At 45.5% G+C, this 14,701-nt stretch overlaps 1 protein-coding gene across 3 annotated transcripts in view; it reads left to right on the plus strand.

Annotated features, from left to right (window-relative positions):
• Window positions 1-14,701, plus strand: part of CARM1 (coactivator associated arginine methyltransferase 1) — a 65,947-nt gene that overhangs the window by 18,725 nt on the left and 32,521 nt on the right. For all 3 annotated transcript variants that reach the window (XR_014225160.1, XM_082254570.1, XM_082254571.1), the window contains exon 2: window positions 11,703-11,825. Coding sequence is in view for 2 of the 3 variants with exons in the window: in XM_082254570.1 (XP_082110696.1) it covers window positions 11,703-11,825 (123 nt within the window). In the remaining variant the exon portion in view is untranslated. The remainder of the gene's footprint in view (window positions 1-11,702; window positions 11,826-14,701) is intronic.

The following is a 14,701-nucleotide window of genomic DNA, read 5'->3' on the forward strand; positions in this document are numbered from 1 at the left end:
ATATGCTGGAGGTTCTTTATAACCTGCAGACATTGTTGGCCTTTCGGGCTGAATGGTGCACTGCGAGATTCTGCTCTAATCTTCTATATTCTTCAAGTAGTTAAATAGCATTTTAGATTCTGAGGAGCATCCACAACCTTCTTTAAATGTTGTTACTTCCTTTAATTTATCATATCCCTGTCTGTGTCCCTGCTATACAGCTCAGCACTTTTCTCTCTGCATTGGATTGGTTTGGATCTACCCCAACGCAGCAAGGACAGGACAGTCCACTTCGGATTTTCATCTAGGCATCTGCCAAGCTTCTTTATAGTCTACCTGTCTTCTCTGTGAGCCTTGGACCTCTCCAGGGTCACTAGCTGCACTATGGTGACACATGTATGTTTAAAAAAAAAAAAAAAATGTACAAGAAAAATGTTAAAAATTGAAGAAAAAAAATGTAAACATACTGTCACCGTTTTTTTTTTTTTTTTTTTTTAAGGTCACCACCACGCCAGTCTATGGTTACAATGTATTGCTCTGGTGACGGTATGAAAAAAAAAAAAAAGGAAAAAAATATTTAAATTTGACAAAATTACAACTTCAAAAATTCACCATGCCTCTTAATAAATACATTGGGGTGTCTGCTTGATCGATTTTCAAATGTGTATCGTAGATTAGACTCTTTAACTTTCAGACAGACTAGATAATTTACACTGATTTGGATTATTTTTTACCAAAGAGGTGTAGCAGGACACATTTTGGTATACATTTTTAAAGAAAGAAACTATTTTATTTTATTTTTTCAATTTTCTACGCTTTTTTTTTTTTTTTTTATATATCAAAAAATAGAGCCGAGTGGTGATTAAAAAAATAACAAGCATGTTATACTTGCCTGCGCTGTGCAGTGAAATTGCACAGAGCAGCCCCAATCCTCTTCTCTGATCCCCCCGCTGGCACTCTTGGCTCCTCCCCATTGACCAGTGCCCCCAATAGCAAGCCGCTTGGTGCATGCTCGCTTCCGAGCCCTTTATGTGTCCATAAGACCCACACAGCCACTGTTCCCCCCCACCCCTGCTCTCTCCTCATTGGCTCACTGGCTGTGATTGACAGCAGTGGAAGCCAGTGGGGAGGGGGAGTCCTGGGACAGCCGAGGCTCTTGTGCACATCGCTGGCTCGAGAGGGGGGGTCAGGTGAGTATTAGAGGGGGCTGTGGGGTGAACAGCCCTCCCCCCGCCACCTCCTTCCTCCACTTCTCCCGGCTCTTCCCAGGTAAAATGAACTGTGCCGTAGAGCTGCACGATTCTGGCCAAAATGAGAATCACGATTTTTTAGCTTGGAATAAAGATCACGATTCTCTGTGTAACAAAAAAAAAATTGGGATAACTTTACTGTTACGTTTTTTTTTTTATTCATTAAAGTCTATTAATTGTGTTTGAAAGACTGCTGCGCAAATACAGTGTGACATAAAATATTACAACAAACGCCATTTTATTCTGTAGGGTCTCTGCTAAAAAAATATATAAAATGTTTGGGGGTTCTAAGTACTTTTCTAGCAAAAAAAAATGATTTTTAACTTGCAAGCAACCAGTGTCAGAAAAAGTTCTAGTCTTTAAGAGGTTAAACTTCCTTTCTCCCTGGCAGAGGGAAGGAAAAGATACAATGTAATCATTTTGTTTATAGTTACTGGGAGACTGCTGATAGGTGTTTGCCAGGAGGCTTTTTTTTTTTTCCACAGCTGTTCTCTCTGCTTCCTCACAGCATGCAGCTATGCAAAGAATTGAGCATATGTCAGGCTTAGATCATCAGGGGGGGTGAATCGAGATCGCGATTTTCATACGATTAATCGTGCAGCTCTACTGTGCCGCCAAACACCGTGCCCACACTGCATGACACCAATAGTCTTTTAGACTGTAAGGGCTTCCTGACCTCCACTGTAAAGGGGACATTTTTTCCTACTGTCCCAAATGAACTGATTTTAGCAGGGGTTTCCCTCCATCTGAAAGGGTTCCTCTGTAGTTAAGTTAGAGGTTGGCTTAGATCAGCCTTCTCAACCTTTTCAGCTTCTAGGAACCCTTGAAATTTCTGGTCTTGGGGAACCCCTGCTAAAAATTTTAAATTTACAACTCCTGACACATTAGTGTGACAGTCAGTGGGAAGAATGCTCCTTATTCTTGTCATCATTGGGAAGAATTACCCCCTTACAGATCGCTAAAAGGAACAATGGTGTCATTGGGAACTTAGCTGAGAGGCAGAAATTGCCCATTGCTCAAGGAACCCGTAACAAGCTCAGGAGGAACCCTGGTTGGGAAACCCTGGCTTAGACATTCCCCGCAGACATTTTCCGAAATTCTCCTTCTAAATACATTTTTTGTGAGTTTTATACTCGGATACGTGACTGAATGTCTGGCGCAATTCCCTCTCTCTGAGGCTGTTGTGGTTTTTGGGTTAGAACTAGGGCTGAAACTAATGATTATTTTCATAATTGATTTGTTAGCCGATTGTTTCAATTGGATAATAACCTTAAAGTGTGGTGTATAATTTAAAGTAATGTGTAAAGTTTAAAAAAAAAAGGCAATTTTTTCTTAAATCTATATGCAGTGGTAAATATAAATAATCAGCTATATGGTTAGGGAACCGAATCTGTAATCCACTCTGAGAATAACAGACAGAAGAGATATACTGTATATACTATTAGAGGCTGAATCTGGTAAATATCATTAGACCCCGAGATCACATTTTTTATTTAAAGAAAAAAATAAATTGCAGATTTTTAGACAGAACTGTAATATATGATGTATGACAGACTCCCTTGTCATAGGCAGGTGGCCTAATAAAAGCCCCCTGTTGTCACATGCTGGCCATACAAAAACAATGTCTTCCTTCAAACAAAATTTCATTTTAAGAACATTTGTTCGATTTTCTAATCATTAGTAAGGTAAAATCGAAGTTTGTTTTCAACCACCGTGATGGGAAAATTCGAAAGAGAATAGAAAACTTTTTGGTCAAAGGAAATTTCAGACAGTGTATGTGGTTTTCATTCAGAAATTACATTCATTTTAAAACTAAATGTTTAAAAGCAAGTGAAATTTTCAAACGACATTCTTTCATTCAGCGAATGTACAAAGCTTTTTCGTATGAATATTCTCCTCTGAAAATCGATACCTGTATGGCCAGCATAGGGCTCGAGTCGCACCTATTCAGTTTGCTTTTGATCCGTTTCTGCAGTGCTTTTTGCTGTGATTTGGGTTTTGCGTTTTTTTTTTTTCTTGCTGATTTGTTGGGCAGATTAAAAAAACGCAACAAATATGTTATACTTACCTGCTCTGTGTAATGGTTTTGCACAGAGCAGTCCTGATTCTCCTCTTCTGAGGCCCCCCACCGACACTTCTGGCTCCTCCTCAGTGCCCCAATAGAAAGCTGCAAGGTTGAAGAAAAACCACCTGCTTTTAGAACCACTCACTTCCTGCCCAGGACTACATGTCCCATGAGGCATTGCTCCTCTCACATTCACAAGTTTTCAGGCACTTACTGACATATATGGATGGTGTATGGAGCTGTATGTGTGCTGCACTGTGTATACTGACGTGTATGAATGGTGTACTGAGCTGTATGTGTGCTGCACCGTGTATACGGACATGTATGGAGGGTGTGCTGAGCTGTATGTGTGCTGCACTGTGTATACTGACATGTATGGAGGGTGTACTGAGCTGTATGTGTGCTGCACCGTGTATACGGACATGTATGGAGGGTGTGCTGAGCTGTATGTGTGCTGCACTGTGTATACTGACATGTATGGAGGGTGTACTGAGCTGTATGTGTGCTGCACCGTGTATACGGACATGTATGGAGGGTGTACTGAGCTGTATGTGTGCTGCACTGTGTATACGGACATGTATGGATAGTGTACTGGAGCTGTATGTGTGCTGCACTGTATACAGACCTGTATGGATAGTGTACTGAGCTGTATGTGTGCTGCACTGTGTATACTGACATGTATGGATAGTGTGCTGCACTGTCTTCTTACATGTATGGTTAGTGTACTGAGCTGTTTGTGTGGTGCACTGTGTCTTCTTACATGTATGGATAGTGTACTGAGCTGTATGTGTGCTGCACTGTGTATACTGACCTGTATGGAGGGTGTATTGAGTTGTATGTGTGCTGCACTGTGTAAACGGACATGTATGGATAGTGTACTGAGCTGTATGTGTGCTGCACTGTGTATACGGACATGTATGGAGGGTGTACTGAGCTGTATGTGTGCTGCACTGTGTATACTGACATGTATGGAGGGTGTACTGAGCTGTATGTGTGCTGCACTGTGTAAACGGACATGTATGGATAGTGTACTGAGCTGTATGTGTGCTGCACTGTGTATACGGACATGTATGGAGGGTGTACTGAGCTGTATGTGTGCTGCACTGTGTATACTGACCTGTATGGAGGGTGTATTGAGTTGTATGTGTGCTGCACTGTGTAAACGGACATGTATGGATAGTGTACTGAGCTGTATGTGTGCTGCACTGTGTATACGGACATGTATGGAGGGTGTACTGAGCTGTATGTGTGCTGCACTGTGTATACTGACATGTATGGAGGGTGCACTGAGCTGTATGTGTGCTGCACTGTGTAAACGGACATGTATGGATAGTGTACTGAGCTGTATGTGTGCTGCACTGTGTATACGGACATGTATGGAGGGTGTACTGAGCTGTATGTGTGCTGCACTGTATAATGACCTGTATGGATGGTGTACTGAGCTGTATGTGTGCTGCACTGTGTATACTGACGTGTATGGATGGTGTACTGAGCTGTATGTGTGCTGCACTGTGTATACTGACGTGTATGGAGGGTGTACTGAGCTGTATGTATGCTGCACTGTGTAAACTGACATGTATGGATGGTGTACTGAGCTGTATGTGTGCTGCACTGTATTTCCTGATATGTATACAAGTAATGCATTCTGTATGCAGGACAACTAATCAGCTGACCAACAAATCGATTATGAAAATAGTTGACAACTATTTTCATAATCGATTAGTTGTCGATTTAATCGATTAGTCGTTTCAGCCCTAGTTGGGACTCTCTGGCGGCCAGCAACGTCCTGGAGCTATGAATGCTGACAGGTGATGTCACTGCTATGGGAATCAGCAGCATTGTCCGTCTCGCGGGACACGTGGATCAGCCATAGCTTTGCATGTTCACGACTCAATAGAAACATTTAAGGTGGTTGTAAAGTCTTTTTTTTTTTTTTATAACAAGGCTTACCTGTAAGTACAGTAAATATATCCTAAACCTTCGCTGCTTAGGAGATATTCAGGGTTCATACGGTCCTGGAAATCCTGGAAAAGTTTTGGAATTTTTAGATGACACTTTCCAGGCCTGGAAAGGTCATGGAAAATTAGGAAACACACTAGGTTTTGGAAAAGTCATGGAATTTAAATTACTGTGGAGGAGCGGATGCTTAATTATTTTATGATTATATTGCCACATACTGTATTTACATTTCGCTGTATTAGCGTCCTTCCGGGTCCGCGGTATGCACGTGATGATGACGCGGAAGGGGGCGCTAACCGTTTCGGTTACCGCACCCCCGCGTCATCACGTTCATGCGGCCGGCCCGCCCTCCAGTGACGCTTCCGCTGCCTCTTTGGTTGATAATCTCCCGGCTGTTACTGCTGCTGCTAGCCAGTCACAGTGTCTCCAGGCAAACCGCGGCCGGCCCTCCCCGCTGCCTGATTGGGTCATCTCCTCGGCTGCTGCTGCTGGCCAGTGACTGACAGTAAGGGCAAACTGCGTACCCGGAAGGACACCTACCTGTACCAGTGCTATGCGCTGAATGTAAAAATGCCCCCCCCTCAGTGCTCTTTAGCCCCCCCCCTCAGTGCTCTTTAGCCCCCCCCCCCCTCAGTGCTCTTTAGCCCCCCCCCTCAGTGCTCTTTAGCCCCCCCCCTCAGTGCTCTTTAGCCCCCCCCTCAGTGCTCTTTAGCCCCCCCCCTCAGTGCTCTTTAGCCCCCCCCTCAGTGCTCTTTAGCCCCCCCCTCAGTGCTCTTTAGCCCCCCCCTCAGTGCTCTTTAGCCCCCCCCTCAGTGCTCTTTAGCCCCCCCCTCAGTGCTCTTTAGCCCCCCCCTCAGTGCTCTTTAGCCCCCCCCTCAGTGCTCTTTAGCCCCCCCCTCAGTGCTCTTTAGCCCCCCCTCAGTGCTCTTTAGCCCCCCCCCTCAGTGCTCTTTAGCCCCCCCCTCAGTGCTCTTTAGCCCCCCCCTCAGTGCTCTTTAGCCCCCCCCCCCCTGGTGCTCTTTAGCCCCCCCCCCTGGTGCTCTTTAGCCCCCCCCCTGGTGCTCTTTAGCCCCCCCCCTGGTGCTCTTTAGCCCCCCCCCCGGTGCTCTTTAGCCCCCCCCCCGGTGCTCTTTAGCCCCCCCCCCTGGTGCTCTTTAGCCCCCCCCCCCTGGTGCTCTTTAGCCCCCCCCCCTGGTGCTCTTTAGCCCCCCCCCCCCCTGGTGCTCTTTAGCCCCCCCCCCCCTGGTGCTCTTTAGCCCCCCCCCCCCTGGTGCTCTTTAGCCCCCCCCCCTGGTGCTCTTTAGCCCCCCCCCCTGGTGCTCTTTAGCCCCCCCCCCCCTGGTGCTCTTTAGCCCCCCCCCCCCTGGTGCTCTTTAGCCCCCCCCCCCCCCTGGTGCTCTTTAGCCCCCCCCCCCTGGTGCTCTTCAGCTCCCCACAGTGCTTTTCATCTCTTCCCCCGCTCCCCCAGTGCTCTCCAGCTCCCTGGCTCCCCCCTCAGTGATTTCCAGTTCCCCCCCAGACAGTGCCCTCTAGTCCCCCCCCTCTCCCCCTGTGCTCTCCATCCCCCTGGTTTTCCATGCTCCCCCCGCGCCTTCCAACCCCCTGCAATGCCTTCTAAACCCCCTCTAATTCTCTCCAGTCCCCCCCCCCCCCCGTGCCCTTCACCTCCTCCAGTGCTCTCTGCTTCCCCCTGTGCTCTTCTATCATGTCCGCAGTCTCTGACCCCCTCCTGTATCATGTCCGCAGTCTCTGACCCCCTCCTGTATCATGTCCGCAGCCTCTGACCCCCTCCTGTATCATGTCCGCAGCCTCTGACCACCTCCTGTATCATGTCCGCAGCCTCTGACCACCTCCTGTATCATGTCCGCAGCCTCTGACCTTCTCTTGTATCATGTCCGCAGCCTCTGACCTTCTCTTGTATCATGTCCGCAGCCTCTGACCTTCTCTTGTATCATGTCCGCAGCCTCTGACCTTCTCTTGTATCATGTCCGCAGCCTCTGACCACCTCCTGTATCATGTCCGCAGCCTCTGACCACCTCCTGTATCATGTCCGCAGCCTCTGACCACCTCCTGTATCATGTCCGCAGCCTCTGACCACCTCCTGTATCATGTCCGCAGCCTCTGACCACCTCCTGTATCATGTCCGCAGCCTCTGACCACCTCCTGTATCATGTCCGCAGCCTCTGACCACCTCCTGTATCATGTCCGCTAAATGTACAGTGTGTGTCGTAAAACGTTTGACATTTCGAACATGGGAGAGGCAGCGCTGTCTAGCCACGCTAAAGGTGCAGAGCACCAGTCTGCAGATGCATGCTTGACAGCTTCCAATCCGATCGCTGGCTTTTTCACCCGTGCGCCTGAAGTGACACCGGCTCCCAGCTGCGGCAGCGGTGCTTCCATCTCATCCACTGTAAAACAAGGGACCATTTTGAGTCACACTGTATCCAGAAACAAAACCCTAACTGCAGAGGTACTCTACACTACAAAGATTGTCATTTATTTTAGTAAAAATATGCTGGGTGTGACATGGATTTTCTTCTTATTTAACATTTATACATAGACATTTCATGAAACTTTAGGTCATGAATATTTACGTGAAGTCATGGAAAAGTCATGGAATTTTATTGGTGAAAATGTGTATGAACCCTGGATATTCTCACTGCAGGCAGCTGTGATGTCACCGACACATGCGCTCTGAGAGGACAGCATACCCGTGCCGTTCCTTCAGAGCTCCGTGCTGCTGCCATGACACTTGCACGCATACGCAGGAGTAACCTCATTGTGGCTCGGCTAATCAGATGGCCCGGACAAGCAAACACAGAAGGAAGATCAGGTGAAGATGAAAGCCCGGTCAGCGATGACGGAGTGCCCCTGGAGGGCTTCGTTCTTTTCCCTCTATTGAAATGTCACAAAGGGAGATTTCAGTTCTGTTTACAGTGGCTTGTGATGCAGTGAAATAAAATGATGGCTCTGTGGGTGTTCGGGGAGAACAGACTGTTTATGGCTGCCTCCGATCAGTCACTTTTGGGTCTGAAAAAAAAAAATGGACAAGGTCTTTTTCCATTTTTTTTTTTTTTTCCTGGACTTGGAGGAATTATCCTGCCCATAGACCTGCATGGGGCTTCCAATAAAGCCTGCTTTTTTTTTTTTTTTTTTCCAGTGCAGTGGTGTGAGTTGATCTAATTGTACACACGGCAAACTGTCCGTATTAAGGCTGTGCAAGGAAAAACAACTTCCCCCCCCCCCCCCCCCCAGAAAGAATGTATTTAAAAATGTCTTCAGGCAGAATGTAAGCAATGGGAAGACAACATTTAACAGATGTGGTGTCTTTCCAGTTTATTATACTGTAAAATCAGGTAAAGAAGAAGGCCTCTTTCACACAGGGCGGATTCCGTTCCGATCAGCTCACAGATCCCCTGCTGATCAGAGCAGAGCAGATGACAGTGGAGTTCAGTATCTGCAGAGCGGACACGGACAGAGACCACTTTGCTGTACAGGTGACCAGGAGCAGAGAGACCCCACTGTCTGTCTACACCGAACTACCGGTGATCTGCTTCACCTACACAGAAGACATGGTGCCCTTGTGTTTTTTTTTTTTTTTTTAAGGCCGACCTGATGGAACCCAGGTAGACAGGTAGAAACTTTTACACCCACCTGTCTATATGGATGAATGCACCTTCTGATCCGTTATGCCTGGAAAAACTGACCGGACCTGATCAGCATGCCCATGTAAAAATTGTACCTCAAGTCCAAAACTTTTATTTATTTTTTATTTTTTTCACACTTCATAGATTGGGCTGCGCTAATACCAGGTGTGTTGATCAATGCAGGTTCAGCACTAGGACCCAGCATAAACATAAGCTTTATGTGTTCCTTCATTGTAGCACACTAACATGCTGAAGAAAAATGTGGACATACTGCATTTTTATGCAGTGCACAACATGGCGTTACAATAATGATCGGCATGACGCAACACACTGTTTTGCAAAGTTAAATAACACTATAAGCAAAAAAAAATAAATAAAAAATTGATGGGTTAAATGAAAGCATTGCTCTCTCTCGGACTCTTGCTGGTGGGAATGCGGGTCCTGGGGCTCCTACATCCATATTTGGTGGGAGCGTCCGCGGATCCGTCCCTTCTAGCAAGATGTTAGCGCACAAAATAAGGATATTCTAGATGTCAAAATGGATGATTCTCCCCTGCGCTTCTTGTTTCATGTGCCACCCATTCCATTACGGAGGGTCGGTCTTACCACACCTGCTAAACGCAGCCAGGCGGCGGATTCCCATGTATTGGAAGTCAGCTCGGATTCCTGTGAGGGCTCATTGGATCCGTTTGGCCAACACTATAATGGAGGCAGAGGAATGGGTCCCGAGATGCAGGGATGAATACAAGAAGTTCTCTGATATCTGGATTCACTATACATCTACCTCTGCTGCAATGGCGATACTCCTCTTACGCCAAATACTGCTGCTCTAGTCCTGACCCAGACAATGCCACAAAACTTTTTACGAGATGACCTGTTGTTGTAGCTGCACTACCTGTCTTCACCTGCCTATAAGGGTCTCGGATCATTGGGGGGGGGTGATTTGTTTTGTTTTCTTGCCACCGGCAATGCTGATCTAGAACACAGTGCTGAATGTTCTGACTTCTTGTTTCCTTTCCTTTACTTCCTCTCATCTTTTCCTTTTTTCTTTTTCCGTCTCTCCCGCTCCATCTCTCTCTATCTCTCTTTACCCCTCTTTTACTTTCCCCTTTTATTTTTCATTTGTTTGTTTCTCATTCTTTTGTCCTATTGCATGGGCCGTTCAATGTTGGTGTGATGATCTGTGACCGGGTTTGCGGTTCCCTCGGGGGTACGGTCCGGACCCACTTTGGGATGTAGACAATGGATGTCGCGTGGAGACCCCTCTGTTATATACTTGCTGTGTCTCAGAAATGATGGTCTTGTGGGTATTTTCCCAACCCTTACTGTGCTGACTTTGTGCCTGTTTCTTTTTTGTTTCATATTTTCTTTTACCCTTGTTAAATATTATTTATAAAAAAAAAAAAAAAAAAAAAAAACGAAAGCATTGCTTGGTGGGAAATGGCTCCTAGCTGTTCGACTTTGTTGCTTTTTAAGGCCTCGTTGCTTAGATTTCTCCTCCCTGTTTTGGAGACAAGGTTGTCACCATGGTAAGTGAGGAGTGTGAGCTTTTGCACATGTTCAGACAAGGATCTGAGCCCACCAGAAAGCTGTGACCTGTACTGGGACCATTCATCTGAGACCAGGGCATTCCCCACCCCCCACAGGTGCATGCAGACACACTCTGTACATGTGACTGCGGGGTGGGGAATGCCCGGGTAGCAGATGATTGGCTCAGTACTAGGGATCGACCGATTATCGGCAAAGCCGATATATCGAGTGCCAATATGCACTTTTCCCGATATATCATCGGCCCCGGAGATTACTGATCTTGCCGATATTTTGGGAAAGTGCTTGTACCGGAGTGATGCCTGCAGCTAGAGGAATTACCCCGGTACCGGCGTCCATAGCCGACGGTCGGCTGTCTTGTAATGATAACTGATGCGGCTGAGAAGCTGCTCGGTTGTCATTACAGAGAGTGGGAGGGGACGTCAACCCATAAGCCAGCCCCCCCCCCCGCTGCCTTCCACGGTTCGCCCGGGTCTCCCGTCCCACTGGGAGATCCGGCATCCTACCTGCACGGCCGCCGAAGACCCGATCAAAGCCGCATTTGGCTCTGATGGGGTCTCCATGTAAAAACCCCGGAAGTGATGTCATGACATGACTTCCAGGTACTCGGCGCCAAATTTAAAAAAGACAGCATTCAAAACAGCCAAACTTGGCGTTATTTGAATTCTTTTAGGTGCAGAGGAGGGATTTGGGGGTCTATTTAGATCCCCCCCAGATTCCTCCACAAGTGTAGAGTACCTGTAAAAAAATAAATATAGCTAAAAACAAAAATTTTAAATGTCCGAAAATATCGGCAGATATCTATATGCGATGACCAAAATATCGTTATTGGCAATAAAAAAAATTATATTGGTCGATCACTACTCGGTACAGGTGACAGCTTCCTTAAGGGCTTGTGCACACATGGGTTCAAATCCAAGTTCCAACACAACTCAGCTTATCTGCAACAAAGACACAGCTGTCAAAGTTTCTAGTGTTTCCCCATGCCACCAAGTATTTTATGGCTGTCTGTCTCCAGAGATTTCCCCTTCCCTGAAGGCAATATTGACATCTGGACAGGATGGGATAGGAAATCGCCCTACAGAGCCTGAACCTCAGGGAAACTTTGACAGGGTTTATACCCGTTCCACAATCTAGAATTAAAATACAAAAAAAGAAAATATGGTTTACCAGGGGAAATGTTTAAAAAATATGCTATAACATTGCTATAATATTGCTTTATATTAATCTCCTTTTTTCTTTTTCTCATAACAGAGAATGTCTGCGTGTTTAAATGTACCATCAACTCAGAAACAGAATGCAGCCGCGTCGGCAAACAGTCCTTCATCGTCACCCTGGGCTGCAACAGTGTCCTGGTCCAGTTTGCCACACCAGCAGGTATGTTTCTTTTTTTTTAATGCATGTGACCTGCCCTTGAAATGTTCAGAATACTTAAAATGTATTTAATTAAGATTTACCCCTTTTCATCAGTAGGTCATTTTTTGCGATACGGCACTGCATTATTTAAACTGAAAATTGTGCGATCGTGCAGTGTTCTCAAAGTTTACGTATTTTTTTTTTTCCCCACAAGTAGAGCTTTCTTTTGGTGGTATTTGATCACCTCTGCGGTTTTTTTAAATAACTTTTTTAGTTTTTGCGCTATAAACAATTTAAAAAAATAAATACTTTTTTTACTTTCTGCTATAAAACCTATCCATTAAATTGGAAGCCAATATGTATTCCGCCACACGTTTTTGGTAAAAAAAAAAAAAAAAATCCCAAGAAGTGTATTTTGATTGGTTTGCACAAAGGTTATAGCATCTACAAACTATGGGATTTTTTTTTTTTACTAGTAATGGCGGTGATCACTGACTTATAGCAGGACTGCGATATTGCAGTGGACATTCTGACACCAGCTGACACTTCAACACTTTTTGGGAACCAGTGACACTAATACAGTGATCAGTGCTAAAAATATTCACTGTCACTATACTAATGACACTGGCTGGGGACAGGTTATCATCAGGGGGGATCAAAGGGTTAACAGTGTGCCTAACCAGTGTTTATGTGAACTGTGTGAGGTGCTTTTACTAGGGGGAACACGTGGAATTTATTCTCCCCCTTCATCACAGCAGAAGTGAGCCAGCGGTGCGCAAGCACGCACCCTAACTGGAAGTGAGGGCTATGGGATCCAGCACACAGCTGCCGTCCTCTAGCAGTAAAATTGCTATAGGGCAGATGGCAAGTGTTAACTACTTCCGGACCGCCCACTGTGTATTTACGTCGCTACTTTGACATTAAATACCGGGGTTATGGCAGCAGATAGCTGCCATAACCCCAGTATTATGAGGCCAGCGGTCCTCTATTACATAAAAGTGGTCCCAACGGAGCTGTCGGTAGCAGGGAAAGCGATACGATCCTTTTAACTGATGGGCAGGAAGTAGAGTGAGGGCAAGATGGTCCCCATTCGACTCTATGCCCTTGGAGGACCAGAGCGATGTCAAACATCACCTCTGCCCAACGGCCTGAGAGTGACAAATTTTTTTCTTTTTTTGACTAAAAACACTTTTTTATTGCTTTTAAGTGTAAATGTGAGATCTGAGGTCTTTTTGGTCCCAGATCTCACATTAAAGAGGACCTGTCCTGTTTTTTTTTCCTTTTACATTCCTTGTAATAGGAAAATAAGTGATCAGAATTTTTTTTTTTTTTTTTTTAAGGGCCAGTGTAAAAATAAAGTAAAAGTTCACGTACAGACGCGAACGCATATAAAAGTCGCGTCAACATATGTAAACTGTTCAAACCACATGTGTGGGATCGTTAGAGCGAGGGCAGTAAATCTAGCAATAGACCTCCTCTGTAACTCTAAACTAAACTAGTAACCTGTAGAAATGAAAGCGTCGCCTATGGAGATTTTTAAGCACTGAAGTTTGTTGCCATTCCACGAGCATGTGAAATTTTGAAGCATGACATGTTTGGTATCCGTTTACTCAGCATAACATTATCTCACATTACAGAAAAATATTGAGCTAAATTTTCTTATTTTTTAGTTCAAAAAGTGCACAAATGCAGCGTGACAAAGTATTGCAACAATATCCATTTTATTCTCTAGGGTCTTTGCTAAATATATATATATATATATATATATATATATATATATATATATATATATATATATATATAATTAGGGATGCACCGAAATGAAAATTTTGGGCCGAAACCGAAAATGCAGGATGCCCTTGGCCGAAAACCGAAACCGAAAATGACTTTTTCCCCCAAATAATTTTAAATTGGATAGAACAGGGACATACACAAAAAACAGGCAGCGACGTACACCTGTCGCTGCCACCCTGTCACAGTATATGTACTGTGATGGGTTGGCAAGTGGTTAATTTAATTACCAATGGTATTTGTATTATGCAGCATGAGGGGGTTAATGTATTGTCACTGCTGGTCACTGATGCATTAGTGACCGACCAGTGGCAGTTAATTAACCCCCTTGTGCTGCATTAGTGCAACCAGTATCAGTGTTAATTAACACTGGTTGCACTGATACTGGTTGCACTAAGGCAGCACAAAGGGGTTAATTAACTGCCACTGGTCGGTCACTAATGCATCAGTGACCAGCAGTGACAATACATTAACCCCCTCATGCTGCATAATACAAATACCAATGGTAAGCTCGCCTCAGTGGAAGTGAATGGGTGTTATGTCAGGTAATGGAAGTGGATGGGTGTTATGTCAGATAATGGAGCCCGGATGGATGATAGAGAAGTACACTGAGCGGATTGGCTCCCTGATCGATGACAGAGCTCTTTCTATGTCCAGCACATGTCTCTCTATGTCCAGCACATGAAGAGTGTATCTTGCTCCGCTCGCTCGGAGCTTCCCCCCCCCTGCACGAGCCTCTCCTGCTGCCGAGATAAGACAAGAAAAAAAAAGTAAACAATTCCAGCGTCTCATGCAAAGGAGGCTTCTCCGTGATGAGATCACAGGAGGGGGGATTTCCGCCTGGATGAATCTGATTGGCAAAGACTTAATAATCCACCAATGAAGTGAGGGAGGGGCGGGTCTACTCGACCACAATGGTTTTCGGAGGAAGAAACTTCATGTACATCTGCCGCTGACAGGGAAGTAAAGTGAAGCTCACTGTTACAGCTATTAGCAGCCGCTCGCCCGGTCTGTTAGTTGATTAATGCACAGATCGCAGTTTCGGCATTTTTAACCCATTATCGGCCGAAATGGGATAGGCCCATTTTCGGCCGAAAATTTCGGTG

The sequence above is a fragment of the Pelophylax lessonae genome (genome assembly GCF_965119305.1).
Source record: "Pelophylax lessonae genome assembly, chromosome: 4".
NCBI lineage: Eukaryota > Metazoa > Chordata > Amphibia > Anura > Ranidae > Pelophylax > Pelophylax lessonae.